We start from the raw sequence: 27,734 nt of genomic DNA on the forward strand, positions 1-27,734 counted from the left end.
TTCCTTGGAAAGGAACAATCAGCTCCCTTAGGAAGGAACACACACAAAAAGGGAAATTACTGTTTAGGAAGGAGTAGTGTAGAAAGTGATCTAGAGGTCATATATAGCCTGTGGGCCACTATGAATCAACAGTGTAACACGGATGCAAAAAACAAACATGGATAATTTAACTTGCTTTTTAACTGATGTTGTGGAGAAAACTCACCATTCCTATGCTATTTGTAGTCAGTCCAATGCAGACTGTCAGAGAGTAGGCACCCACACCATGCTCTCTCTTGGAAATGTTACTCCTGCTCTTATTTGTTTTGCTATGCCCTTAGCTTACAATAAAGGACATTCTGATGGAAATCACCTTTCTCTTCCTTGCGCATGGACAGAAACTAAATGACAATCTCTACAACCACCCAACAGAAAACATAAAGAGCTGCAAAGTATAAGGAGGGTGTTCAAATCTCCCTTTGGTTCCGCTATAAAAATCACATACTTCACACTTGCAAACACATCATAAAACTGACCTCAGTGCCAAGAAAAGTTTAGATTGAGATAACAAGATTTAAGAATGGGTCAGGAGTTTATTCATTGCTTTCTTCAAAGCGCTTTTCACCTCCCTGTTCCTCAGGCTGTAGATGAGGGGGTTCAACATGGGGATCACCAGCGTGTAAAACACTGAGGCAATTTTGTCTGTGTCCATGGAATAGCTGTTTGTGGGTCGGAAATACATAAAGAGAAGAGTTCCATGAAAAATGCCCACAGCAGTCAAGTGGGAAGTGCAGGTGGAGAAAGCTTTTCTCCGGCCTTCAGCAGAGCGCATCCTCAGGATGGACGAGATGATGCAAATATAGGAGAGGAGAATGGTCACAATGCTGCTCGCTACAACGTAGCATGCAAAGGCAAGCATCAAAATCTCATTGATGTGGGTGTCAGAGCAGGAGAGCGCCAGCAGTGGGGGAGTGTCACAGAAGAAATGATTGATGATGTTAGAGCGGCAAAATGATAGCCGAAATATATAGTAGGTGCTTATAGTTGAATCCATCAATGCCACTGCAAACACCCCAGCCAGCAGGAGGTTACAAAGCCGCTTGGACATGGTGACTGTATAGAGCAGCGGGTTACAGATGGCCACATAACGGTCATAGGCCATCACAGCCAGCAAGAGACACTCAATATCTTGAAAAAGGAAAGATAAATACAATTGCACGGCACAGGCAGTGTAAGAAATGCTTTTCCTCTCCGCTAAGAAATTCTGCATCATTTTGGGGGCGATTGTTGAGGAATAGCAGAAATCACATAAAGACAAATTACCAAGGAAAAAGTACATGGGGGTGTGGAGTCGAGGTTCAATCGTGATTAACAAGATCATCCCCCCGTTCCCCACCAGGGTGACAAAATAAATCAGTAGGAACAAAACAAATAGAGGGACCTGAAGCTCTGGATGATCTGTCAGTCCTGAGAGAATGAACTCAGTCACCACGGAGTGATTTCCCTCTTCCATCTCCTCAGGTGGATGGCTCTGGAAACCTATCCTTTTTTTGTACCAAAGTTAAGTGATGAAAAAGAAGGACTTAGTCCACAGAACCAGATGTTCACGGCTGATCTTTCCAGGTGTTCCATACAATGCACACACTGTACAAATACAAGGACATGCAGGTTAACCATACCACACACATGAACACTCCTGTTTATTAATCCAAGCAGGAAACAGTGACTTTTGGCCCCATTGTGGGAGAATCAGGGAGAAACCATCTCAGTGAGATGAGATTATTGCTTAATTCAGGAATAAACAAGTGTCAATCTCTCTGCCCTCTTTAGGCAAGGGAAGCTCTGTAGCTTTGCATCTCAGTTTGTGGCTAAGCTTTTCTGCTGTGCTCATGACACTTTTTGGCACCTAAAAATGGCATGTTCTTTCGTCTGTAGGAAAGCCCAGAAAAAGCGTTTCCTTCAGTGACATTCTAATTGCCTGTTTTTTCAAACACTGAGGTTTTTCCTTTAGTTTGAAGGGTTGGATCTGAGCTCAGGTATTTAGTGCTGGGGATCTTCAATTCAATTCCTTCTGATCACTCTGCTGTCTGTATGCATGTGTGCTATGATGCAGGAGAACAGCACGTACCTGCTGAGAAGAGATAGACGTGGTGGTGTTTCCCCATTGACAGAAACTGCCAGATTACCATATTCAGGAAGTTTTATACTGAGATCTGCGATCTATGGAATGTTATTCCTCAAGCACCTGGGAATACCCGAACTCAGAGAGACACAATACCTCATTAATGAGCTCAGGGAACCAAAGCCACCATTGGTGTAATTCATGCCCTGGTGGTTAATTTTGCCCACTCCTTACTCCTAGTGTTATTAAATGATGCAATATGAGTCAGAGTTATCGAATTCTAGACTAGGGATCTATGGCATCCCATTCCTTTCCATTCCAGAGTGGTCTCTAAAAATAACAAAAACATTTCCATTTTTGTTCAGATTTACTTAGTATCAAAGTTTGTTGTTCAGCTCAGACATACCAGTGGGGTCTCTATGGTAGCACATCCCCCCTGTTCTCTGGCTTGGGGCAGCCTCTCAGACTGCACTGCATGCCCTATGCTGCATGATGGCCTCCCATCTTCCTGAGCTGCCCTGGAACATCGCCAGTCCCTCAGCTGTGGCTTAGGGAGCAAGTGAGTTTGTTAGAGTGATGGAAAGCTGATACATTCCATGGAGAAGATTACACCACAGAAGAGGGGAAACATCAATTCCTTCACCTTTCCATGCTGGGATCTGTTCTGTACAGGATCCTTCCTGGCTCTCATCTTGTGAGATGGGCTACTTATAACACTGGCTGCTCCTGGGCATTGCACATAGCAATTCCGTTCCTTCACTTCCCAGATCTTTTCAGTTTCTGTAATACAGGTGAGCCCTGCCTGCCTGACCTCTCACAAGGAGATTTTCCCAACGGCAGCCACTTGGCCCTACCCAGCAGCCTTGTTCAGCTCTGGAAGAGTGAATGTGGACTCTTTCCTGGCTTCTAGTGATGGCAGACAGGCCGACAGATCCTACCTAGACCAGGTACATTGCTCATCTTGCGCCCAGTGAGAATGCTTAGGGCTTTCCCTCACTTGCTAGGTTTGGTGGCTGTGGAAAGACATGCTCGATGGTGTAACCATCACATGGACACTGCCCATTAGACCAGGTTCTCTGCCTGTGTACATGGAGGTCTCTCCATTGGAGTCACTTGACACATCCCAACCCAGTATAAATCAGCACAACTCCATTGTGGCTAAAAGGTCAGATGCTCAATGGCCATGAAGCTGAGCACGTGTTCATCTATGAGCAGGGGAACAGGCCAAGAGACATGGTGGATTAAATACCACTTAACCCTTCAAATCAAGGCTGAATGGGTTTGTAATTGAGATGTTCTACCTGTAATTTGTGGGTAAGGTTCAGTGTTGTGTGTTCTTAGATGATCGTACTAAAAATCAGGGATCTACAGAAAACCTGTGTATATTGACATAGAATCATAGATGTCAGTGGTCTAGAACAGGCCTGGGGAACCTCAGGCCTGGAGGCTGGATACTGCCCCTGGGTTAACTGGATCCAGCCCCTGATGCTCAAAATTCCCAAACTTTGGGGAACCCCACACAGGTGTTAAACCCCTCCCCTGTTCACCTCTGGGGCTGGAACACACAAAATCTAGTAGGTTGGGCCACCTTAGGCTCGGATGGACAATGTAAATATGGGGAGTGTTTTTCTCTTGCTCAATCAGGGGCCACAGTTAGGGGTTTTTTTCTGCTTTTAAGTTGTGTGTGTTTCCGGACTGATTTTTCAGTGGGCTAGTGGCCCCCAACTCAAAGAAGGTTTCCCATCCCAGTCTAGACTTCATAGTATTAATCAGCGTTGTGCCTTTCAACTCCTGCCTGGCTAAAACAAACTTCAGCACCATGGACAGCTCAGTGCTGGTAGAAGTGGGGGAGTGAGCAGGCGCTCCTGGCTAGCTGTTGGGTCTCAATGTCCATTTGCCCTGAGGTAAAGGTGAAGCATCAGTGCAGTCTGGGGACACGGAGTGCAGGAGGCCAGGAAATTGATGCAGTTCAGTTACAGGGACATGGTGCGGTGAGACTGTTGTTCAGAGGGTTGCTAGACTGGAGTGGCAATTGGGCTACAGAGAAAGAGTCCTATAATTAGACAATGGTAAAAGGGATCTGAAGTACTTAGTGGCCCAGTTGGAGAGTTAGGGTCAGGGGGGGCACTGGTAAGACAAAAACATTTCCTCCAGGTGGGATTCCCTGGAGTGTGGCCCGATTACGGGGCAGGAACTCTTTAAAGCCTAGAGACACCCAACCAGAAGGGGTTGTTGGGAGAGGTGGGTGCCCTGCTGTTACAGCCCAATAAATAAGTAAATGGGTCCGTTGGAGATTGTGCTAGCAGCAACCACTTGTCCAACTGCAGGAATTTGCTCATGCTAGGGAAGCGAAAATGCTTTTCATGCCCCTGCCCTTTAGGAATGTCGCACCGGGCAATATGGCCTCACTGAAACCTTCTTCTGTCCTCAACAAATACCAGTGAGGGTTTGAGAAGGGAATATTTACTTGTTTAAATCTCTCCCCTTGCTGAAGGGCTGTGTTCTTCCCTTATAGCACAAGAGCAGAGGGATATCAAATTTAGCAACTGTCACTGACAGAAGAGCCCTGGCTCTGCTGAATTTGACCCGTGTCCTAGGCACCCTTGGAAGGGCTTTTTCATGAGCTGTCTGGGATTTGGAGCTAGATCCAGACCTCTGAGAGATTAGACCAGAATTGAACAGGATTCTAATCCAGGTTAACTCCCATCTGGCCCACTCCACTGCTAAATCCCCAGGGGACATTCCAATTGGGAGGCAGATTTAACACACCATGCGCTGTTGCTGTGTGTTTCTTGGAGTCAGGAGAGGCGGGAGTGAAGTGTTTCAGGGCAATAGGATAGTATCGCATTCCCATGGAATTTAAAAAGTTTTGCGTGGTGTGACGGGGAAGTGGGTGCTCTACTGGTGCAGCCGAGTAAATTGGTCCATTGGAGACTGTGCTAGCAGCAACCACTTTTGTTGCTTCAGTAATCTAGTTATGCTAGGAAGGAGAAAATTGTCTTTATGGCCCTTGCCCTCTAGGGATGTCACACCGGACAGTACAGCTTCACTGAAACCTTCCTCATCCCTCAGCAAATGCCAGTGAAGGTTCAGGGAGGGGAATATGTTCTTGCTTCAACCTCTCCCATTGTTGAAGGGCTGTGTATTTCCCTTACAGAACAAGAGCAGAAGGATGTCAAATTTAGCAAGTGTGAAGGACCCAAGAGCCCTGGCTCTCCTGAATTAAACCCCTGTCTTAGACACCGTTGGAAGGGCTTTTTCATGCACCATCTTCTATTTGTAGTTGGATCCAGACCACACATAGCTCACACCACAATTGAACAAGATTCTAATCCATATTAACTCCTGCCTGTTCCACTCCATAGCTGGATCCCCAGGGCACATTCCAATTGGGAGGCAGATTAAACACACCATGAGCTATTGCTGTGTCTTTCTTTGGAGGTGGGAGCAGTGGGAGCGAAGAGTTTCATGGCAATAGAATACTTGGAATTTAAAGAGTGTTGTGGTGCAATCGAGGAGCCGTTCCCAGAAATTGGTTCTGATTGTGCTGCCTAGACAAGGTTATGGGTGTGACTACAAATTTTGGTGAGCTGCACAGGCAGTGGTTCTCTCACATTTTCAATATATATTTCAATGGGTGATGTGTTTTTGTCTACTATTTCAGAGGGTGTAGCCTGTGGAGGGGCTTGATTTCTTTATGTGAAGTCTTTGTGTTTATTTTTTTATTTTGAAGTCTTTAAAAAGTACACCTGCCAATGTATCATCTGAAAATTATAATTGGTTTATTGGTATCACCCTCATAAATCACGAGTGGCAATACGATATGTGAGATTCGAAGAGGGCACTGTATGCTATTATTATGAGGACAGGACAAGGAGTAATGGGCTTAAAGCGCAGCAGGGGAGGTTTAGATTGGACATTAGGAAAAAATTCCTAACTGTCAGGGTGGTCAAATATTGGAATAAATTGCCAAGGGAGGTGGTGGAATCTCCCTCTCTGGAGATATTTAAGAACAGGTTAGATAGACATCTGTCAGGGATGGTGTAGACGGAGCTTGATCCTGCCTTGAGGGCGGGGGGCTGGACTCGATGACCTCTCGAGGTCCCTTCCAGTCCTATTATTCTATGATTCTATGATTCTATGATTAATAAAGGTTACAAACAGATGTTGGCAAACAGGTCTGTTTGAAAACAAGCAATGTGTGCTCTGGTAAATACCATATCAAAGCAGCAAATAGCATCATCGAGGAGGAAGGGAAATAAAGGAAGCTCAAAAACATGAGGAAAAAGGAGCCATAAACATCTTTTCGTATAGACATGAAGGCTGTGTCCAGACTGGCAAGTTTTTCTGGAAAATCAGCAGCTTTTCCGGAAAAATTTGCCAGCTGTCTACACTGGCCGCTTGAATTTCCAGAAAAGCACTGACGATCTCGTGTAAGATCGTCAGTGCTTTTCCGGAAATACTATGCTGCTCCCGTTCGGGCAAAAGTCTTTTTCCGAAAGACTTTTGCGCAAAAGGGCCAGTGTAGACAGCATAGTACTGTTTACTGCAAAAAAGCCCCGATCGCGAAAATGGTGATCGGGGCTTTTTTGCAGAAAACCGGGTCTAGATTGTCCACGGATGCTTTTCCACAAAAAGTGCTATTGCGGAAAAGTATCCTGCCACTCTAGATGTGCTTTTCCGAAAATGCTTTTAACAGAAAACTTTTCCGCTAAAAGCATTTTCGGAAAATCATGCCAGTGTAGACGTAGCCATTTGTCTCCTGGTATCCAGCCGATAATGTGTCTGAAAGTGGGGAGAGGACTATAGAAGGAAGCACTGGATATCCCGAGGCACCTCTCCCTCTCTCTTCACTGCCTCTGAAGGGTGGAGAAACAGGAGTCACTACACCACCACCAACGCACTGAGAAACCAGAGTGGAGTCACAGAATCATAGCACCCTAGAGCTGGAAGAGACCTTAAGACTCATCGAGTCCAGTCCCCTGCCAAAGCAGGACCAACCCCAGCTCATTAATCCCAGGCAGGGCTTTGTCAAGCCAAGACATAAAAACCTTTAGGAATGGAGATTCTGTCTCCTCCCTAGGAACACATTCCAGTGCTTCCCTACCGTCGTAGGGAAATAATTTTTCCTAATATCCAACCTAGACTTCCCCCACTGTAAGTTGAGATCATAGCTCCTTGTTTTTTCATCTGCCAATGCTGAGAACAGCCTCTCCCCATCTTCTTTGGAACCTCCCTCCAGAAAGCTGAAGGCTGTTCTGTCACACAGACAGAGGAAGAAATGGCTTTGTTCTCTGCTATCATGTCTTCTAGAACTTTGGAGGAGGACATCTGGGCTATGAAAATAACTTACAGCTAAGGCTCAGGGCTCTACCTCTGGCATATTCAGGTACAGGGGTATCACATGCTGCCTTTCAATACAACCACATAGACACTTACCTGTAGGTCACAGGGCCTACCAATGCCCAATAGAATGTGCATCTGGTACTGTCCAGCACCTTCCTGGACAATACCGGTGTGTGTAACATCTGTCTATTGAAGAAAATGACAGGCACAAATCCTGTGCCCAGGTAGAAGTTCCTCAATTTTTTTAATATTCAAAACACAGTGGCTTTGATAAAACAATCCAACACATTTATTGATTACAGAAAGAACGATTTTCAGTGATTGCCAATACTGAGACATAAAGATCAGATTTTTTTTACAAAAAATAAAAGGTAAAATGTCAGAAAACACCTCACTGAAGAGCCTAAATGAATTCAAAGCAAAGATTTGTCTCACTACATGCTTTTCTAGCCTTATAGGCAGGTGCCTTTGAGCCAGAATCCTCCCCTATTCCTTTGCTTCTCCATTTCCTTCACATGGTGATGATGCCATGAGCAGGGAAAAAAGGAGGAAGAGGAGCTTTGGAGTACTAGCCTTCTCCACTCATAGGCAGGAATGAAAAAATTCAATTTTATGTGTCCATATCTGCCCTGAATTAGTAAATGCTTTGAAAAATACTCTTTCCAAGTAGTTGGAATGAGAAGAGGCAATTACAGCTAGGACATACCAGGCATTGTTGTTTCAGACAATTCCTGCATTGTAAAAGAAATATGTTAATTTTTCATCAAGGAATGTGGAAAATTAAACGATAGTTGCAATAACATATAGTCATTTTTAAAATGTTGAATTTACAGTGTATGGAATTACATAGAAGCTCGGAAGTGAAGTATTGATCTACCTTTATTGTGAGCATCAACAAATATGGGAGCACCTTATCAAGTCTATGCAAAAACTATGTCCACACCATTCTGTCTCTTGGAAATATTAACTTGGCTCTTACTTGTTTTGCTATCCCTTAACTTACAAGAAAAGGCCATTGTGATGTTAATCCCCTTTCTCCTCCTTGTGCATGGACACAAACAATCTCTATAACAATCTCTATAATAATCTCTATAACAAGCAATGTGTGCTCTAGTGAATACCATACCGAAGCAGCAAATAGCATCATCGAGGAGGAAGGGAAATAAAGGAAGCTCAAAAACATGAGGAAAAAGGATCCACAAACATCTTTTTGCATAGACATTTTGTCTCCTGGTATCCAGCTGGTAATGTGTCTGAAAGTAGGGAGAGGACTATAAAAGGAAGCACTGGATATCCTGAGGCACCTCTCCCTCTCCCTACACAGACCACAGAAATGCCAAACTGTTGAAGTAGGGTGTGCAAAATGTCTATGATTCAACGGCAGCTATTACACACTTCACACTTGCAACTGCATTACAAATCCAACCCCACCGGAAGGGAAGACAGTGTTACAAAGATTCAAGAATTGCTGAGGAGTTTATGCATGGCTTTACTCAGAGCCCCCTTCACCTCCCTGTTCCTCAGGCTGTAGATGAGGGGGTTCAACATGGGGATCACCAGCGTGTAGAACACTGAGGCTATTTTGTCGGTGCCCGTGGAACTGCTGGAGGTGGGTCGGAAATAAATGGAAAGGATGGTGCCATGAAACATGGCCACTGCAGTCAAGTGAGAAGTGCAGGTGGAGAAAGTTTTGCGCCGGCCCTCGGCTGAGCTGATCTTCAGGATGGTGGAGATGATAAAGACATAGGAGAGGAGGATGGTCACAACGCTGCTCAATATAATGTAACAAGCGGATGCAAACATCACAATCTCAGTGCTGCTGGTGTCAGAGCAGGAGAGCGCCATCAGGGGGACCATGTCACAGTAGAAATGGTTGATGATGTTGGAGTGGCAGAATGTCAGCCGGAATACAAAATATGTGTTAATGACTGAATCTACCAATGCCACAGTGTAGCAAGCAGCCATTAACAGGTTACAACGCTGCCTGGTCATGATGACCGTATAAAGCAGTGGGTTACAGATGGCCACATAACGGTCATACGCCATCACAGCCAGCAAGAGGCTCTCAGTTTCCTGAAAAGTCATATCAAAAAACATTTGCAAAGCACAGGCAGTATAAGAAATGCTTTTCATCTTAGTTAAGAAACTTAGCAGCATTCTTGGGGAAATGACAAAGGAATAGCAGAAATCACAGAAAGACAAACTCTTGACGAAAAAGTACATTGGGGTGTGGAGTCGGGAGTCACTCATGATTAATAAGACCATCCCGCCATTTCCCACCATGGTGGAAAGAAAAATAAGTAGAAACAAAAAAAACAGGGGCAGCTGTAACTCTGAACGATCTGTTAGTCCTGTGAGAATGAACTCAGTCACCTCCGAGTGATTTCCCTCTTCCATCTCCTCTGTGCAGAGATCAGGCAACTACAGTGATCTGGGCAGGAGCTGGCTAACACAACCTATCCCCTCCCTGTGATTTAAATAAGTGAAGAAATAGGATTCCAGGTTCATAATAGGTCTCAGTATGAGCACAGAGGAAGTCTTAGTCGTCAGAACCAGATATTCACAGCTGGTCAGGCCGGGTGTTCCATACAATGCACACACTGTACACATACAAGGACTCACTGTTCAATCATGCTCTTCACAGACAGACTCTCCTGTTCATTAATCCAAGCAGCAAACAGTGACGTGTGACTCTGCTGTGGGAGAATGAAGGTGAAAAGTGTCTCAGTGTGATGAGAATATTAGCTCAAGAAGGGGTGAGAGGAAACGAATATCAGTCTTTATTGTCTCTGTGGGCAAGGGGAGCTCTGTGGCTCAGCATGGCAGATTGGGGAAAAGGATACTCACAGTGCTAATTATGCATCTCAGCATCTGAAAATGGCATTTTCTCTTGTCGGTAGGAAAACCCAGTGAAAGAATTCCGTGACGATGTAATTGCCCCTGTAACCAACCAAAAAGGGTGTTTTATCCTGTAACTCATTTGGTAGGAGCTCAGGATGAGATTTTTAATGCTGACATTTGTCAGCTCCCTATGTGGTGATCACCTTGGTGTCTGTCTGGGTGCATAATTAAAAAGAGAAAGAAATGGCCTCTCTGGAGTGGATGGGAAGTTTTATACTGAGATCTGTGACCTGTGGGACACGCTTGCTGAAGCAAGTGGGAATACCAACTCTTAGAAGGTCATCACACCGAATTAATGTGCTCAGGGAACCAAGGACCCATTCAAAATAACTCAGGCCCTGGGGATTAATTTGTCCCATTCGTGCCTCAAGTGTTTTTCAATGAGTCAACCTGATCAACAAAAGAATGGTTTGTGTTGTGCAGAGGCCAAATGCTCTAGGCCAAAACCATAATATTTTTGGCACAAATGCCACTGGGGTCCCTCAGATACCACTATCCAACATTCTCTGCCATGGGCCAGGGTCCTATAATGGATTCCATCCCTATGAGGTAAGATGGTCTCTCTTGCTGATCTGCCTTGTAAGATGAGACAAGTTTGATATTTCCATTGACAGCTCATAATTTGCATAGGAAAGATAAATCACACAAATGGTGTGAACCTGAGCACGTTTTCAACCATGAGCAGGGGAACAGGGCAAGAGACATGGTGGATTTAACACCACTTAGCTCTTGAAGTCAAGACTGGCTGCACTTCTAACTGAGAGGATCCAGATGTAATTGGTACATGAGGTTTCATGTCATGTGGTCTGTCATCATCATGAGGGTTAGGCAACAGCCTGGGGACTAAGAGGTTAACTATGTCCCCTACATAACTACGTAGATTCAGCCAACAGGAATGCAGGTCAGAATTTCAAACTGGGACAAAGGAATTTTGGGGTTTTTTCCTCCTTTGGCCTGGGCAGTTCTCTCCAGCTATTGAGGGGGACAGACACTATGTCTGTCTCCAAGAAAAGACTCTTTCTTTACTATCTGTAAGTAGGGTAACGTATTTTTCAGTGTGTCTTCAGATAGGGAAAAATTCTCAGTTCCCCTGAATAGTTAAAAATTCACCACTCCCTTACCTATCTATTTTAGGGGACTCTGTCAAAGTGCTTAGTCAGGAAGAACGGCAGCCATTTTAATGCAAATTAAGCACAGAATATTTAAATCTCCGCTTCAATTGCAATATCGACTTATCTAAAAAATCTTTGGACTGAGTTTAAAAGATTCAAGAAATCCTTAGGAGTTATTAATGGCTTTCCTTAAGGCGCCCTTCACTTCTGTGTTCCTCAAGCTGTAGATGAGGAGGTTTAACATGGGGATCACTAGCATGTAGAACATTGAGGCTATTTTGTCAGTGTCCATGGAATAGCCAGAGGCGGGACGTAAATACGTAAAGAGAAGTGTGCCAAGAAACATGGCCACAGCGCACAAGTGGGAAGTGCAGGTGGAGAATGCTTTCTGCCAACCTTCGGCAACAGATCCTCAGGATGGTGGCGATTATATAGATATAAGACAGGAGGACGGTCACAACACTGCTCACCATAATGAAGCATGCAAAGGAAAACATCACAATCTCATTGATGCATATGTCAGAGCAGGAGAGAGCTAGAAGTGAGGGGATATCACAGAAGAAATGCCTGATGATATTTGAGTGACAGAACGACAGCTGAAATGTCAGACACGTGTGTACCATTGCATCCACCAACCCCACAGCACACACCCCAGCCACTAGCTGGTTACAAAGTTGCCTGGACACGGTGAACATATAGAGCAGTGGGTTACAGATTGCCACGTAATGGACATCTGCCATCATAGCCAGCAAGAGACACTCAATTTCTTGAAAAAAGAAACATAAAGACATTTCCACTGCACAGGCAGTGCGAGAAATGCTTTTCGTCTTCGCTATGAAATTCTGCAGCCTCTTGGGGGCAATTGTGAAGGAATAGCAGAGATCAGAGAAAGACATTCTGGAGGAAAAAAGACATGGGTGTGGAGTCGTGGGTCGGTCATAATTAACAAGATCATTCCCCCGTTCCCCACGAGAGTGACAACATACATCAGTAGGAACAACACAAACAGGGGGACCTGCAGCTCCTGATGATCTCTCAGTCCCGAGAGAATGAACTGAGTCACCACCGAGTGATTTCCCTCTTCCATGTCCTCTGAGTGGAGATCAGGCAGCTACACTGATGTGGGCAGGTGGATGGGTCTGTAAACCTTTCCCTCCTCTGTACCAAAGTAAGTGATGAAATATGGGTACCCGTATGACCTGAAAGAACAGCTTGTCCACAGAGCCAGATGTTCACAGCTGGTCATTCCAGTTGTTCCATACAATACGCACACTCTGCAAATACAAGGATATGCAGATTAATCATACCATACACACGAACCCTCCTGTTCACTAATCTGAGCAGCAAACAGTAAGTTGTGCCTCCGCTGTAGGAGAATCAGGGTGAAACCATCTGAGTGGGATGAGATTATTCCTTAGCTCAAGAAGGGCTGAGATTAATGCGTGTAAATTTCTCTGCCCTTTCTAGGCAAGAGGAGCTCTATGGCTCGGCATGTCAGTTTGCTTGTGTGTTGTGCTCATGACTCTTTTTGGCACCTAAAAATGGTACATTCTTTAGTCCACAGGAAAGCCCAGGGAAAGTGCTTCCTTAAGTGACTTTGTAATTGCCCGTTTTTCCAAATGCTGGGGTTTCTCCTTTAGTTTGAGGGGTTGGATCTGGGCTCAGGTTTCTAGTGCTGGGGATCTTCAATTCAATAGCTGCCGATCACCCAGGTTTCTCTATGGGTGTGTGTCTGTGATGTAGGACAACAGCAAGTACCTGCTGAGAAGAGACAAATGTGGTGGTGTTTCCCCTTTGACAGAAACTGCCAGTTTGGCACAGTCAGGATGTTTTATACTGAGATCTGCGATCTATGGAACGTTATTCCTGAAGCAATTGCATTTCTGAGGGCGTAGCCTGTGGCAGGGCTTGATTTCTTTGTGTGAAGTCTTTGTTTTTTATTTTTTTCTTTTGAAGTCTTTTAAAAATGCACCTTCCAATGCATCATCTGAAAATTCATAATTGGTTTATTAGCATCACCCTGATAAATCATGAGTGGCAATCCAGTATGTGAGGTTGGAAGAGGACAGTACGCTATTATTAATTAACATTATCAACAGATGTTGGCAAACAGGCGTGTCTGGAACCAAGCAATGTGTGCTGTGGTGAATACCATATCGAAGCAGCCAATAGCATCATCGAGGAAGAAGGGAAATAATGGAAGCTGAAAATATGAGGAAAAAGGAGACACAAACATCTTTTCACATAGACATTTTGTCTCCTGTTAATCAACTGGTAATGTGTCTGAATGGGGGGACAGGACTATAAACAAAAGATCTGGATATCCCAAGGCCCCGCTCCATCTTTCTATACTGCCTCTGAAAGGACAGAGAAACAGCAGTCACTATACCACCACAAATGCACTGAGAAATGAGAGTGGAGTCACAGGATCATAGAATCCCAGGGCTGGAAGAGCCTCGTGTGTCATTGGGTACATCTAAACTACATGCCTCTGTCGGCAGAGGCATGTAGATTTGTTTTTTTGGCAAAGGCAAATGAAGCCGTGATTTAAATGATCGCGGCTTCATTTACATTTACATGGCTGCCGCGCTGAGCCGACAAACAGCTGATCAGCTGTTTGTTGGCTCGCGCGCTAGTCTGGACGTTCCCCCTGTCGACATCAAAGCCCTTTGTCGGCAGCCCCGGTAAACCTCATTCCACGAGGAATAACGGGGCTACCGACAAAGGGCTTTGATGTCGGCAGGGGAACATCCAGACTAGCGCGCTGAGCGGACAAACAGCTGATCAGCTGTTTGTCGACTCAGCACGGCAGCCATGTAAATGTAAATGAAGCCGTGATCATTTAAATCGCGGCTTCATTTTCCTTTGCCTACAACCCTAATCTACATGCCTCTGCCGACAGAGGCATGTAGTCTAGACATAGCCATTGAGTCCAGCCCTCTGCCCAAAGTAGGACCAGGTCAATCAATCCAGCCAGGGCTTTGTCAAGCCAGGACATAAAAACCTCTAGGGATGGAAATTCCACCCCCTCCCTAGTGCTTTCTCACCTTCATAGGGAAATAATTTTTGCTAATATCCTACCTAGACTTCCTCCACTGTAAGTTGAGATCATTGCCCCTTATTTTGCTATCTTCCAATACTGAGAACAGCCTCTCTCCATCCTCTTTGGAACCTCCCTCCAGAAAGTTGAAGGCTGCTCTGTCACACAGACAGAGGAAGAAATGGCTTTCTTCCCTCCTAACATACCTTCTAGCACTTTGGAGGAGGACACCTGAGCTATGAAAATAACCACAGCTAAGGTTCAGGGCTCTACCTCTAGGAGATTCAGGTAAAGGGGTATCACATGCTGCCTTTCAATAGAACAACAGAAAGCACCTACCTGTAGGTCATGCCCCATAGAATGTGCATCCGATACTGCCCAGCACCCTCCTGGACAATACTAGTGTGTGTAACATCTGTCTATTTATTGACAGAAAATAACAGGTTCAAATCCGGCTCCCAGGTAGAGGTTCCTCAATTTTCTGATACCAAAATACTCTGGCTGTGTCTAGACTGGCAAGTTTGGAAAAACTTGCCAGCTGTCTACACTGGCCGCTTGAATTTCCGCAAGAACACTGACGATCTCACGTAAGAAATCAGTGCTTCTTGCGGAAATACTATGCTGCTCCCGTTTGGGCAAAAGTCCTTTTGTGCAAAAGCTTTTGTGCAAAAGGGCTCAGTTTTGTTTTGCGCAAAAAAGCTCCGATCGCGAAAATGGCAATTGGGGCTTTTTTGCGCAAAAGCGCGTCTAGATTGGCACGGACGCTTTTCCGCAAAAAGTGCTTTTGCGGAAAAGTGTCCGTGCCAATCTAGACACTCATTTCCGCAAATGCTTTTAACAGAAAACTTTTCCATTAAAAGCATTTGTGGAAAATCATGCCAGTCTAGATGTAGCCAGTGGCTTCAGTAAAACAATTCAACACATTTATTGACTACAGAAAGAAATATTTTCAGTGATTACCAATAATGAGACATAAAGATCCGAATTTTTTACAAAAAATAAAAGGTAAAATGTCAGTAACACCTCACTTAAGAGCCTAAATGAATTCAAAGCAAACATTTGTCTCTCCACCTGATTTTCCAGCTGTATAGGCTAGTGCCTTTTTGTCAAAATCCTCCTCTCTTCCTGTGCTCCTCTGTTTCCTTCTCAGGGTGATGATGCCATGAGCAGGGAAAAAAGGAAGAAGAGGAGCTTTGGAGTACTAGCCTTCTCCACTCATTGGCAGGAATGAAAAAATGGATATTCAATTGTTGTTGTCCGTATGTGCCCTGAATTAGTAAATGCTTTGAAAAATGCTGTTTCCAAGTAGTTCGAAGAAGAGGCAATTACAGGTAGGACATACCAGAAGTATTTTGTTGTTGTTGTTGTTGTTTCAGACAAGTCCTGCATTCTAAAAGGAATAGGTTAATTTTTCATCAAGGAATGTGGAAAATAAAACTATAGTTGCAATAACATATAGTCAGTTTTAAAATGTTATATTTAAAATGCATGGAATTACATGGAAGCTCAGGAGTGAAGTATTGATCTACCTTTACTGTGAGCATCAACAAATATGGGAGCACCTTATCAATTCATTAATGTTGCCTACAGAAGCTCAGATCACCCAGTCTAGGAGTTCTGAGGGTCCAATCCCTTAGTCCTATGTTCCAAGATATAGAAAGGGCCTTGAAATCAGTGGCTCCAGAAGCCATTTTTCAGATTTTCAGCATTAGGGAAGACTGACAGAAGTGGGTTCATTTAATAGTGTCTTTGCAATAAGTGTGTCTACACCGTGCTGTCTCTTGGAAATGTTACCCTGGCTCTTACTTCTTTTGCTCTCCCTTAACTTACAATACAGGCCATTGTGATGCTAATCCCCTTTCTCCTCGTTGTGCATGGACACAAACAATCTCTATAACTCCTGAACAGAGCACAGGAAGAGCTAATCTGTTGCAGGAGGGTGTGCAAAATGCCTTTGATTCAACATCAGAAATGACACACTACACACTTGAAACTGCATTACAAACCCAACCCCACCGGAAGGGAAGACAGTGTTACAAAGATTCAAGAATTGCTGAGGAGTTTATCCCTGGCTTTCCTCAGAGCCCCCTTCACCTCCCTGTTCCTCAGGCTGTAGATGAGGGGGTTCAACATGGGGATCACCAGCGTGTAGAATACTGAGGCTATTTTGTCGGTGCCCATGGAATTGCTGGAGGTGGGTCGGAAATAAATGGAAAGGAGGGTGCCATGAAACATGGCCACTGCAGTCAAATGAGAAGTGCAGGTGGAGAAGGCTTTGTGCCGGCCCTCGGTAGAGCGGATCTTCAGAATGGTGGAGATGATAAAGATGTAGGAGAGGAGGATGGTTACAACACTGGTCACTATAATGTAGCAAGTGGACGCAAACATCACAATCTCAGCGCTGCTGGTGTCAGAGCAGGAGAGCGCCATCAGGGGGACCATGTCACAGTAGAAATGGTTGATGATGTTGGAGTGGCAGAATGTCAGCCGGAATACAAAATATGTGTTAATGACTGAATCTACCGATGCCACAGCATAGCAGGCTGCCATCAGCAGGTTACAACGCTGCCTGGTCATGATGACCGTATAGAGCAGTGGGTTACAAATGGCCACATAACGGTCGTACGCCATCACAGCCAGCAAGAGGCTCTCAGTTTCCTGAAGAGTCATATCGAAAAACATTTGCAAAGCACAGGCAGTATAAGAAATGCTTTTCATCTTGGCTAAGAAACTTAGCAGCATCCTCGGGGAAATGACAAAGGAATAGCAGAAATCACAGAAAGACAAACTCTTGACGAAAAAGTACATGGGGGTGTGGAGTCGGGAGTCACTCATGATTAATAAGACCATCCCTCCATTTCCCACCATGGTGAGAACAAAAATGAGTAGAAACAAAAAAAACTGGGGGAGCTGCATCTCCGGACGATCTGTCAGTCCTGTGAGAATGAACTCAGTCACCTCCGAGTGATTTCCCTCTTCCATCTCCTCTGTGCAGAGATCAGGCAGCTACAGTGATCTGGGCAGGAGATGGCTAATACAACCTATCCCCTCCATGTGATTTAAATAAGTGAAGAAAAAGGAGTCCAAGTTCATAATGGGTCTCAGTATGAGCACATAGGAAGTCTTATTCCTCAGAGCCAGATATTCACAGCTGATCAGGCCGGGTGTTCTATACAATGCACACACTGTACACATACAAGGACACGCAGGTCAATCATGCTATCCACACACAGACTCTCCTGTTCATTAATGTAAGCAGCAAACAGTGACGTGTGATTCTGCTGTGGGAGAATCAATTTGAAAACTGGCTCAGCATGATGAAATTATTCCTTAGCTGAAGAAAGGGTGAGAAGAAATGAATATCAGTCTTTATAGTCTCCTTGGACAAGGGGAGCTCTGTGGCTCGGCGTCTCAGATGGGGAAAAAGGACACTCATGGTGCTAATTGTGAGTCTCGGCATCTGAAAATGGCATTTTCTCGAGTCGATAGGATAACCCAAGGATAGAACTGGCGTCAGTGGTGATGATATAACTGTCCCTTTATCCCACCAAAAAGGTTTTTTATCCTTTAGATCATTTGGTAGGAGCTCAGGCTGAGATTTTTAATGCTGACGTTTTTGAGCTCCCTATGTACTGATCACAGTGGTGTCTGTATGGACATGTAATTAAAAATAGAAAGAAACAGCCTCTCTGGAGTGGATGGGAAGTTTTATACTGAGATCTGTGACCTGTGGGACAAGCTTGCTGAAGCAAATGGGAATACCAACTCTTAGAAGGTCATCACACCTAATTAATGTGCTCAGGGAACCAGGGACCCATTCAGAATAACTCAGGCCCTGGTGATTAATTTGTCCCACTCGTGCCTCCTGTTTTATTCAATGAGTCAACCTGATCAATAACGGAAGGGTTTTTTTTTGTGTTGTGCAGAGGCCAAGTGCTCTAGGCCAAAGCCATAATATTTTGGGCACAAATGCCACTGGGATCCCTCAGATACCACTTTCCAACATTCTCTACCATGGGCCAGGGTCCTATAATGGATTCCATCCCTATGAGGCAAGATGGTCTCTTTTGCTGATCTGCCTTGTAAGATGAGACAAAGTTGGGTATTTCCTTTGACAGCTCATAATTTGCATAGGAAAGATAATTCCATGAAAGAGAGAACAATTCAATTTCTCTGTCCCTCAATGGTGGGATCTCTCCAGTACAGGATCTTTCATAACCAGGGATTTCATCAGCTGGTTCTAACGCCACCAAGTCCTGTGGTTTGCAATAGCAAGTCTCTTCCTACCAGTCCCAAGACTTGGCATAACACAGGCACTTCCCATCAGATCAGGTCCCCTGTCTGTGTACATGGATGGCTCTCCATTTGGAGTCATTGGCCAGATCCCAAACTGGTGTAAATCAGGACAGCTCCATTGAAGCCAAAGAGCCCGATCCTCAAATGGTGTGAACCTGAGCACGTTTTCAACCACGAGCTGGAGAACAGGCCAAGAGACATAGTGGATTTAATACCACTTAACCCTTTAGTCCCCAGGCTGCTGCCTAACTCTAATGATCATGACAGACCACATGGCATGGAACCTCATGGACCAGTTACAGCTGGATTCTCTCATTTAGAAGTGCAGCCAGTCTTGACTTCAAGGGCTAACTATGTCCCTTACCTAACTACGTAGATTCAGCCAATAGGAGTGCAGGTAGGAATTTCAAACTGGGACAAAGGAATTTTGGGAATTTTCCCTCCTTTGGCCTGGGCAGTTCTCTCCAGCTACTGAGGGGGAGAAACACTATGTTTGCCTCCAAGAAAAGACTCTTTCTTTACTATCTGTAAGTAGGGTAACGTTTAGTTTTGATTGTTTTATGGTTTGAGAAATAGGATCGGCTGTCTAGTCATTAATCTTGCAACAGGACTATTGTGTGCATAATAAAAGTTCTTTCTCTTTTCTTTTTATTAACCTGGCATTGGTTAAATTTTGTGTCCTGGTTTTTACGATAAGGGGTGAAATTTCCCAAGTGATCTCTCCCCTGATTTTCTCATCCATACTTGGGTGGTGGCATCAGATTTCTCCCCCAAAATCTAGGTTTTTTAGATTTTTGGGGGAAGTTTTATACCAAAGCCTGGAAAGATAAGGTTTTGGAATCCTTTTGCAGGCTCCCACTTCTGCATTTATCATGTCAGAGTGAGGATGGAGCCTTTACAGGGTCTTAGAAGGTCACACTAGTAATGACAGATCCAGGGAAAATCTGCCTCAGTGAAATGAATCCAACCTACTAACCCGGGTGGTTTTACATGACAGAACTTTATTAGCACCGATGGCTCAGATCCCTGGCTGGTGCCAATCAGCTCAGCACCACTGAACACTTGGCTAATTAAAGAAAATTGCAGGACCATGGATAGCTCAGTGCGGACAGGCCCAAGGGAGTGAGCACCTGCTCCTGGCTGGCTGCTGGACTTGAGCCTCCATATGCCCTGGGGTTAAGGTGAAGCATTAGCGCATGATGGGTCTGCAGGGCATATAGTTCAATGGCTGAAGTGTTTTTGCCTTGTATTCTGGAGGCTGTAGCCTGTAGAGGGGCTTCATTTCCCTTTGTGAGCTCTTTGTGGCTTAGTGTTTCTTTTTGTGTCTTTTTAAAGTATTGCTTGTAACGTGCACAGATGGTTACCATGTGTAAATGATTTCCTGCCCATCCTGGTTGCTGGTGGTTGCAGGCTTTAATTTAAGAAGCAGCAAATGGATTTAAGGTGAAAGTGTCTGTTATGGGGAGAGAGGCCTCATGGTTGAGGTGCCTGTAGAATATGGAATACGCTGATGGCAGTGTACATCATTTTCAGTGTGTCTTCAGATAGGGAAACCTCTCAGTTCCGCTGAAAAGTTAAAAATTCAGGACTGGAGTCTCTGAGTGATGTCATCAGCTCATTTGTGAGACCTACATGATGAATCTGAAGAATGTTGAATGACTGTATAAAATGAAGGGTGGATTCACCACTCCCTTACCTATCGATTTTATACCACTGTTCCTCTTCTGCTTCTTAAAGTTTGCACATTTGCTTTCTCTGAGCCTCAGCTCTTCTGAAAAATGGAAATCACACTGCTCTGCCCTAACATGGAATAAGTGGCAATAAATACAATAAAGATCTTGAGTGGCTCAGAGGCACTGCATTGAAGAGGGCCATATAAGGAGCAACAAATATTTATGAACCCTGTTATAAGGCAGGCAAGTCTGGTTATTACCAGTAAAAGATGGGCAAAGGGAGGCAGATAGAATTTAAGATCCACATTTTTATATCCGTCCAGGTGTACCATGAACTAGAAACTGCTTTTGAAACCACTGCTGCTTCTGAACAGTTGAAATGAGGAGAGGCAATGGCCCATTGTACAAACCCTACAATTTTTTTTAATTTCAAACAATTCCTGCATTCTAAAAGATATATAGTACTTTATTTTCTTTAATTAATAAATGTGGAAAATTGAGTTGCAAAGGCATGGCCATTTCCAAAATTTTTATGTATAGTAAATGGATTATATGGAAACTCAGGAGTGAAATAAGCATCTAACTTTACTATGAGCTTTAGCATATGGGAGCACCTTATCAATTCAATAATGTTGTCTATAGAAACCAAGATCATCCAGACTGGGAGTTCTGAGTGTCTACTGCCTTAGCCCTTTAGATCTAAGATATAGAAAGGGCTTTGAAATCAATTATTTTAATTGTGAACAAGAGGTACAATGACCATGATGCAGAAGACCCTAAAATGTGGTGAATTTCTTCTGCAATAATAATGTATAGTTAAAAGCGATGCAATTTTAGTTGACCTGAAATGATTCATACACGTATTACAAGTCCTATAATAGCTTTGTCCCGAAACCACAGTGTGTGTATGCAGAAGAGAGGGGAATATTTAAAGCAGCCAAATGTAGTTCTTGGTGGTGGGAGTGTCATCTCACTTTAATTTTTGTTGCCCAATATGAGGAGGTTCACTTCTGAGGTGGGTAATCAAGATTCACTTCCTGCTTCAAAGATGTGTGATTGGGTTTCCTGTTTTCTAAGTCACGGAGCAATCTGCTATTCTGCTCTGAGACATTCTCAATCTCTCCTTCCAAAGCTCTTCTACCTAATTAAACAGCCATTGGAATAAAGACATAAAGTTGATTGTCTCACTCTATATATGGGTTCCCCTAGTAACCAGTCTACAGAATCTTTTTTTTTTTTACGTTGTGATTCTTTCCATGTTTTATACTCAATGCAAGAGTTCTAACAGGGAAGGCTGGGGACAGAGCTACACCACTGATGAAATCGACACTACTATGATAAATTAAGCAATATTTATTTAGCCAGCATGTTGAAGACGGGCTTGGTGAATGGGAGAGCACTCGTCCATCAATGGCTGTACTTCCCCTCGAAGTCTGTGTTCCATCACAGATTCTTATCGAGGCTGGTCAATGCTGATGCTGTCAGGTGATTGAATTTGTACTAGTTCTGTTATGGAACCCTTCCATTAACACAACATAGGTTAGACTCTCTTGTAAGTCAAACTAAGTTGTATCTACATGAAGTCATGTAACGTAGATAGACTTGCAGCATTAGCATTGACGGTGGCTGAAAAAGATCCAGGACAGACTAAAAGGCACTGTCTAGATATGTCGCACAGTGAGGCATCTGTTCTGAGTCTTGTTCTGTTTAATATCATCATCAGTGCTTAAGATACTGGCATAGCGAGTCCTCTGATAAAGGTTGTAGATGACACCCAGTTGGGAGAAATTGCCAGTGTCTTGAAGAGGAGACGAGAATTCAAAATGGTCTTGCAAAGTGTCAAAATGACTCTAGGTAAATAGGTTGAAGTTTAATAAGGACCAAAGCAAAGTACTCTCTTTGGAAGGAACAATCACTCTCATACACACAAAATGGAAAATTAGTGTCCAGGAAAGAATACTGAAAAAAGGGATCTAGTGGTCATAGTGGCCAAAGTTTAGGAGTTAACAGTAAGAAAATGATGCAAAACCTCACATTATTCTGGGATGTATTAGCAGGAGTGCTGTAAGCAAGGTACAAAAACCTATGCTTTCGCTCTACTCCATGCTGAATATGACTGAACTGCAGTATTTTGTGCAGTTCTGGGAAAGCTGTGGAAAAAATTGAAAAAGTTCAACAAAGGGTAACAAAAATGATTAATGGTCTATGAACCATGACCTATGAGAAAAGACTGAAAGTACTGAGGTCTTTTAGTCTGGAGACGAGATGGCTGAGAGGGCATATGAGAATAGATAAAAAAAAGAAGAGGGAAAAAACATTAAGTTCCTTAACCTTCCTTACTACTTTTAAGCCCATTGCTTCTTCTCCTGTCATCAGAGGTTAAGTCGGCTTTAGAAAAAAATTCAACATTCACACAATAGCTAAGCACTGGAATAAATAGCTGAAGGATGTTGTGGAATCTCCATCATGAGAGATTTGTAACAGCAGGTGAGAAGAACACGTGTTGGGGGAGGTATAGTTAGTGCTTGGTACCTGTGAATCTAGGAGAGAGCAAGAACTCATAGCGAACCTCCTAATGTGGCATAATTATCTGGTGTTTGTATGACTGAATTTTCTTTTTAACTGATATTATTGAGAATACGCACCGCTTCCATGTGTTTATCTATTTGGTTCAGTGCAGACTGTCCGGGTATGTCTACACTACCCCGCTAGTTCAAACTAGGAGGGTAATGTAGGCATACCGCACTTGCAAATGAAGCCCGGGATTTGAATTTCCCGGGCTTCATTTGCATAAGCGGGGAGCCACCATTTTTAAAACCCCGCTGGTTCGAACCCCGTGCAGCGCGGCTACACGGGGCTCGAACTAGGTAGAACAAGGTGTACCGGTAGTTCGGAATAGGAATCCTAGTTCGAATTACCTAGTTCGAGCCCCGTGTAGCCGCGCTGCACAGAGTTCGAACCAGCGGGGTTTTAAAAATGGTGCCGGCCAGCTTTATGCAAATGAAGCCCGGGAAATTCAAATCCCGGGCTTCATTTGCAAGTGCGGTATGCCTACATTACCCTCCTAGTTCGAACTAGGGGGGTAGTGTAGACATACCCTCACAGAGTAGGCATCCACATCGTGCTCTCTCTTGGGAATGTTACCCTTGCTCTTACTTGTTTTGCTGTGCCCTTAACTCCCAATAAAGCTCATTGCGATGGAAAACACCTTTCTTCTCCTTGTGCATGGACACAAACAAAATGCCAACCACCCCAAAGAGCACATAAAGAACCGCAGACCTATAAGGAGGGATTGAAAACTACTTTTGGTTCAGTTCTAAAAATCACACACTTCCCTCTTGCACCTACATCGTAAAACCAACCCCAGTACTAAGAAATCTTTGGACTGAGTTTAAAAGATTCAAGAAATCCTTAGGAGTTTCTTTATGGCTTTCCTCAGGGCGCCCTTCACTTCCGTGTTCCTCAGGCTGTAGATGAGGGGGTTCAACATGGGGATCACCAGTGTGTAGAACACTGAAGCTATTTTGTCAGTGTCAATGGAATAGCTGGAGGTTGGACGTAAATACATAAAGAGAAGAGTGCCATGAAACATGGCCACGGCGCACAAGTGGGAAGTGCAGGTGGAGAAGGCTTTCTGCCGACCTTTGGCAGAGTGGATCCTCAGGATGGTGGAAATTATATAGAAATAAGACAGAAGGACGGTCACAACACTGCTCACCATAATGAAGCATGCAAAGGAAAACATCACAATCTCATTGATGCGTATGTCAGAGCAGGAGAGCGCCAGTAGTGGAGGGATATCACAGAAAAAATGACTGATGATATTTGAGTGACAGAACGACAGCCGAAATGTCAGACATGTGTGTACCATTGCATCCACCAACCCCACAGCACATACCCCAGCCACTAGCTGGTTACAAAGTTGCCTGGACATGGTGACTGTATAGATCAGTGGGTTACATATGGCCACATAACGGTCATAGGCCATCACAGCCAGCAAGAGACACTCAACATCTTGAAAAAAGAAACATAAATACATTTGCACTGCACAGGCAGTGCGAGAAATGCTTTTTGACTTCACTAAGAAATTCTGCAGCATCTTGGGGCCAATTGTCGAGGAATACCAGAGATCAGAGAAAGACAAATTCCTGAGGAAAAAGTACATGGGGGTGTGGAGTCGGGATTCAGTCATAATTAACAAGATCATCCCCCCGTTCCCGACTAGAGTGACAACATAAATAAGCAGGAACAACACAAACAGAGGGACCTGCAGCTCCAGACGATCTGTCAGTCCTGAAAGAATGAACTCAGTCACCTCTGAGTGATTTCCTTCTCCCATCTCCTGTGAGCCGAGATCAAGCAGCTATAAGGATGTGGGCAGGTGGATGGCTCGGTAAACCTTTCCCTCCTCTGTACTGAAGTAAGTGATGAAATAGGGGTACCAGTATGACCTGAAAGAAGGGCTTGTCCATAGAGCCAGATGTTCACAGCTGGTCATTCCAGTTGTTCCATACAATGTGCACACTGTACATATACTAGGACACACAGTTAACCATACCACACACATGAACACTCCTGTTCACTAATCTGAGCAGCAATCAGTGAGTTGTGCCTCTGCTGTAGGAGAATCAGGGTGAAACCATCTGAGTTGGACGAGATTATTGCTTAGCTCAAGAAGGGGTAAGATTAATGTGTGTCAATCTCTCTGCTCTCTTTAGGCAAAGGGATCTCTGTGGCTTGGCATCTTGGTTTGGGGTGCAGCTTGTGTGTTGTGCTCCTGACAATTTTTGGCACTTAAAATTGGCACGTTCTTTAGTCTATAGGAAAGCCCAGAGAAACTGCTTCCTTCAGTGAGTTTTTAATTGCCTCAGAGGTTTTCCTTTAGTTTGAGAGGTTGGATCTGAGCTCAGGTATTTAGCGCTAGGGAACTTCAATTCAATGCCTGCTGATCATCCTGGTGTCTCTACAGGTGTGTGGCTGTGATGCAGGAAAACAGCACGTACCTGTTGAGAAGAGACAGACGTGGTGGTATTTGACCCATCAACAGAATTGCCAGCTGGGAGCATTCAAGAAGTTTTATACTGAGATCTGTGATCTACGGAACATTGTTTCTGAAGTACCTGTGCCTCAGAGAGACCCAATACCTCATTAATGAGCTCAGGGAATCAAACCCACCACTGGGGTAACTCATGCCCTGGGGATTAATTTGGCCCAGTCTTTCCTCCTGTGTTATTAAATGGTGCTATTTGTGTCAAAGTTATTGAGTACACGAAGGGTGCTAAGTAAGTCTGAACAAAAATTGAAAATGTGTTTTGTTGTTTGTGGACGCCTAACTTTGTTGTGCAGCTCAGAAATACCAAAGGGTATTTCATGCAAATTGTGTGTGTTTGTCTCAGTTTCCCTGGGCACTGCAGCACTGAGTCACTGCAGAGAAGCACAGGACAGTAAACATCACATACAGTACAACAAAGCAAACGGTGAATGCAAAACCAGAGTGAACACAGTGGCTACAAGAGTAGACAAAATCCCCACTATGTCACAGTTCTTGTATTGTCCAGCACTCTCCTGGACAGCACCAGCTTGTGTAAAGTCTGTCATGTTATTGACAGAAAATGACAGGTGAAAATCCTGTACTCAAGTAGAGGTTCCTAAATATTTTGATAGTGAAACACAGTGGCGTTGTTTAAATAATTCAACCCATTGATTGACTGCAGAAAGAAAGATTTTCAGTGATGACCAATAATGTGACATAAAGATCAGAATTGGTTACAAAGAATTAAAAGTCAAAATGTCAGTAACACTTCACTTAAAAGCCTAATGAATTCAAAGCAAAGATTTCTCTCCCCACCTGCTTCTCCAGCCTCACAGCCTGGTGCCTTTCAGCCAGAATCCTTCCCAATGTGCCTCTCCATCCTCTTCAGATCTGGGGTCGGCATCCTAGGGAGCCTCCAGGTCAGCCACTCTCTTGCTCCCCCCACAACAGGGAGCTGGCGTTGCAGTTGCCTCCTTACTAGCCTGCCCCAGCCCAGACTGGAGCGTAAGCAACAGCTTCCTGGAGGAGTGGGTTGGGGATATCTTGTGAGGGGGAACAGGGACGGGAAGCCCCAAAGCTCCCCACCAGACAAAGCATATGGGTAACAAGCAGGGGAAACAATGTCTCAGTGCGAGAGTGGTTTCCTTCCCTCTGCATGCAGGAAAGACGGAGCCAAAAGTGGCTCCATTTGCACTGCCCGTTTTCGTCCTCCAGGAAACACTTTGCAGGAGGCTTCTGGGGGAGGGGAGCAGTGGGAGGAGAGTTATACGGTGCCTGCCATGTGGTGCAAAAAAAAATAAGTGCCCCCCACCCACTCATGTCCAGACCCTTTCACCTCCTCACTCATCCTATGGCCAGACAGTCTGCCCCCATCCACACCCCTTAGCCAAAGTTCCCCATGTCTCTACTACCCTGGCCAGACACCCCTGTCCAAAATCCCACCCTGCCTGCAGCCTGCTGACCAGATACCTCCTGCTTCCTGCCCCCTGGAGTCCCAAACGCCCTTCCAAATCCTCCCTACCTCTAGCCCCCTGTCTACACCCCCGCCCCTGGTTACCTCCTGGCCAGAATTCCCCCCCCCCCAATGTCCCCTGCCCTGGCAGCCTGCACCCTGGCTAGACTTTGCACCTTCACCCCCTCCTGCATCCCTCTCCTGCCCAGATCCTGCACTCCAACCCCATCCCATTCACTGGCAGCCCTGTCCCACACCTTTATCCCCCCATTTTTGACCCTACCCCAGAGAATAGCGTGGGCCCACATTATCAACTAACCCCAGGACTCCAGAAGAGTAAATCTGGCCCAAGACCTTGAATCTCAGTCCTCCCTGCCCCACCCCCTGCTATGGGTCTGGAGCACTAGGGGAGTGAGGTGTTTCAGTTGGTGGGCACATCAGTGAGGACTGGGGTTTTTTTTTGGAAGGGTTGTTTTTGCTTCTCACTTGTGTGGTCCCCGACTGACTTTTCTGGGGTCAGTAGCCCCCAACCCGAAAAAAGATTCCCCGCTCCTGCCATAGATCAAGACAAGATTGAAACATTTTGTGTTGGACATTTTATTTAAATAAAGCCTGTCCAACAATCGCCCAATTGGGGCTCACCTCCATTTGACTGCAGCATCATAACACACTCACCCTCCTGTGCACACCAACCCTGAGTCTATCATACACCTGAACCCCCTGCCCAGGACCGCTGACCTCCCTCATCCCCAGCCACCTGCCATAAGACTTCTGTACCTT

The 27,734-nt window shown here is 44.7% G+C and overlaps 4 protein-coding genes across 4 annotated transcripts; all 4 read right to left on the bottom strand.

Annotated features, from left to right (window-relative positions):
• Positions 1-553: 553 nt before the first annotated feature.
• Positions 554-1,492, bottom strand: LOC102459186 (olfactory receptor 5AP2-like). The gene has a single exon (XM_006111816.3). It carries the CDS (start codon positions 1,490-1,492, stop codon positions 554-556), a length of 939 nt encoding a protein of 312 aa, XP_006111878.2.
• Positions 1,493-8,905: 7,413 nt separating this feature from the next.
• LOC149524403 (olfactory receptor 8U9-like) lies at positions 8,906-9,844 on the bottom strand. Its single transcript, XM_089778848.1, has one exon. It carries the CDS (start codon positions 9,842-9,844, stop codon positions 8,906-8,908), a length of 939 nt encoding a protein of 312 aa, XP_089634974.1.
• Positions 9,845-13,552: 3,708 nt separating this feature from the next.
• On the bottom strand, positions 13,553-17,170 carry LOC102458480 (olfactory receptor-like protein OLF2). The gene is made up of 2 exons (XM_014575529.3): positions 16,658-17,170; positions 13,553-13,663 (listed from the first exon to the last, which is right to left on the bottom strand). Exons 1-2 carry the CDS (start codon positions 17,168-17,170, stop codon positions 13,553-13,555), a joined length of 624 nt encoding a protein of 207 aa, XP_014431015.3.
• A 6,699-nt stretch (positions 17,171-23,869) lies between these two features.
• LOC102458232 (olfactory receptor 8U9-like) lies at positions 23,870-24,808 on the bottom strand. Its single transcript, XM_006111813.4, has one exon. It carries the CDS (start codon positions 24,806-24,808, stop codon positions 23,870-23,872), a length of 939 nt encoding a protein of 312 aa, XP_006111875.2.
• Positions 24,809-27,734: the final 2,926 nt, after the last annotated feature.

The sequence above is a fragment of the Pelodiscus sinensis genome, chromosome 5 (genome assembly GCF_052426305.1).
Source record: "Pelodiscus sinensis isolate ZL-2025 chromosome 5, ASM5242630v1, whole genome shotgun sequence".
Taxonomy (NCBI): Eukaryota; Metazoa; Chordata; order Testudines; family Trionychidae; genus Pelodiscus; species Pelodiscus sinensis.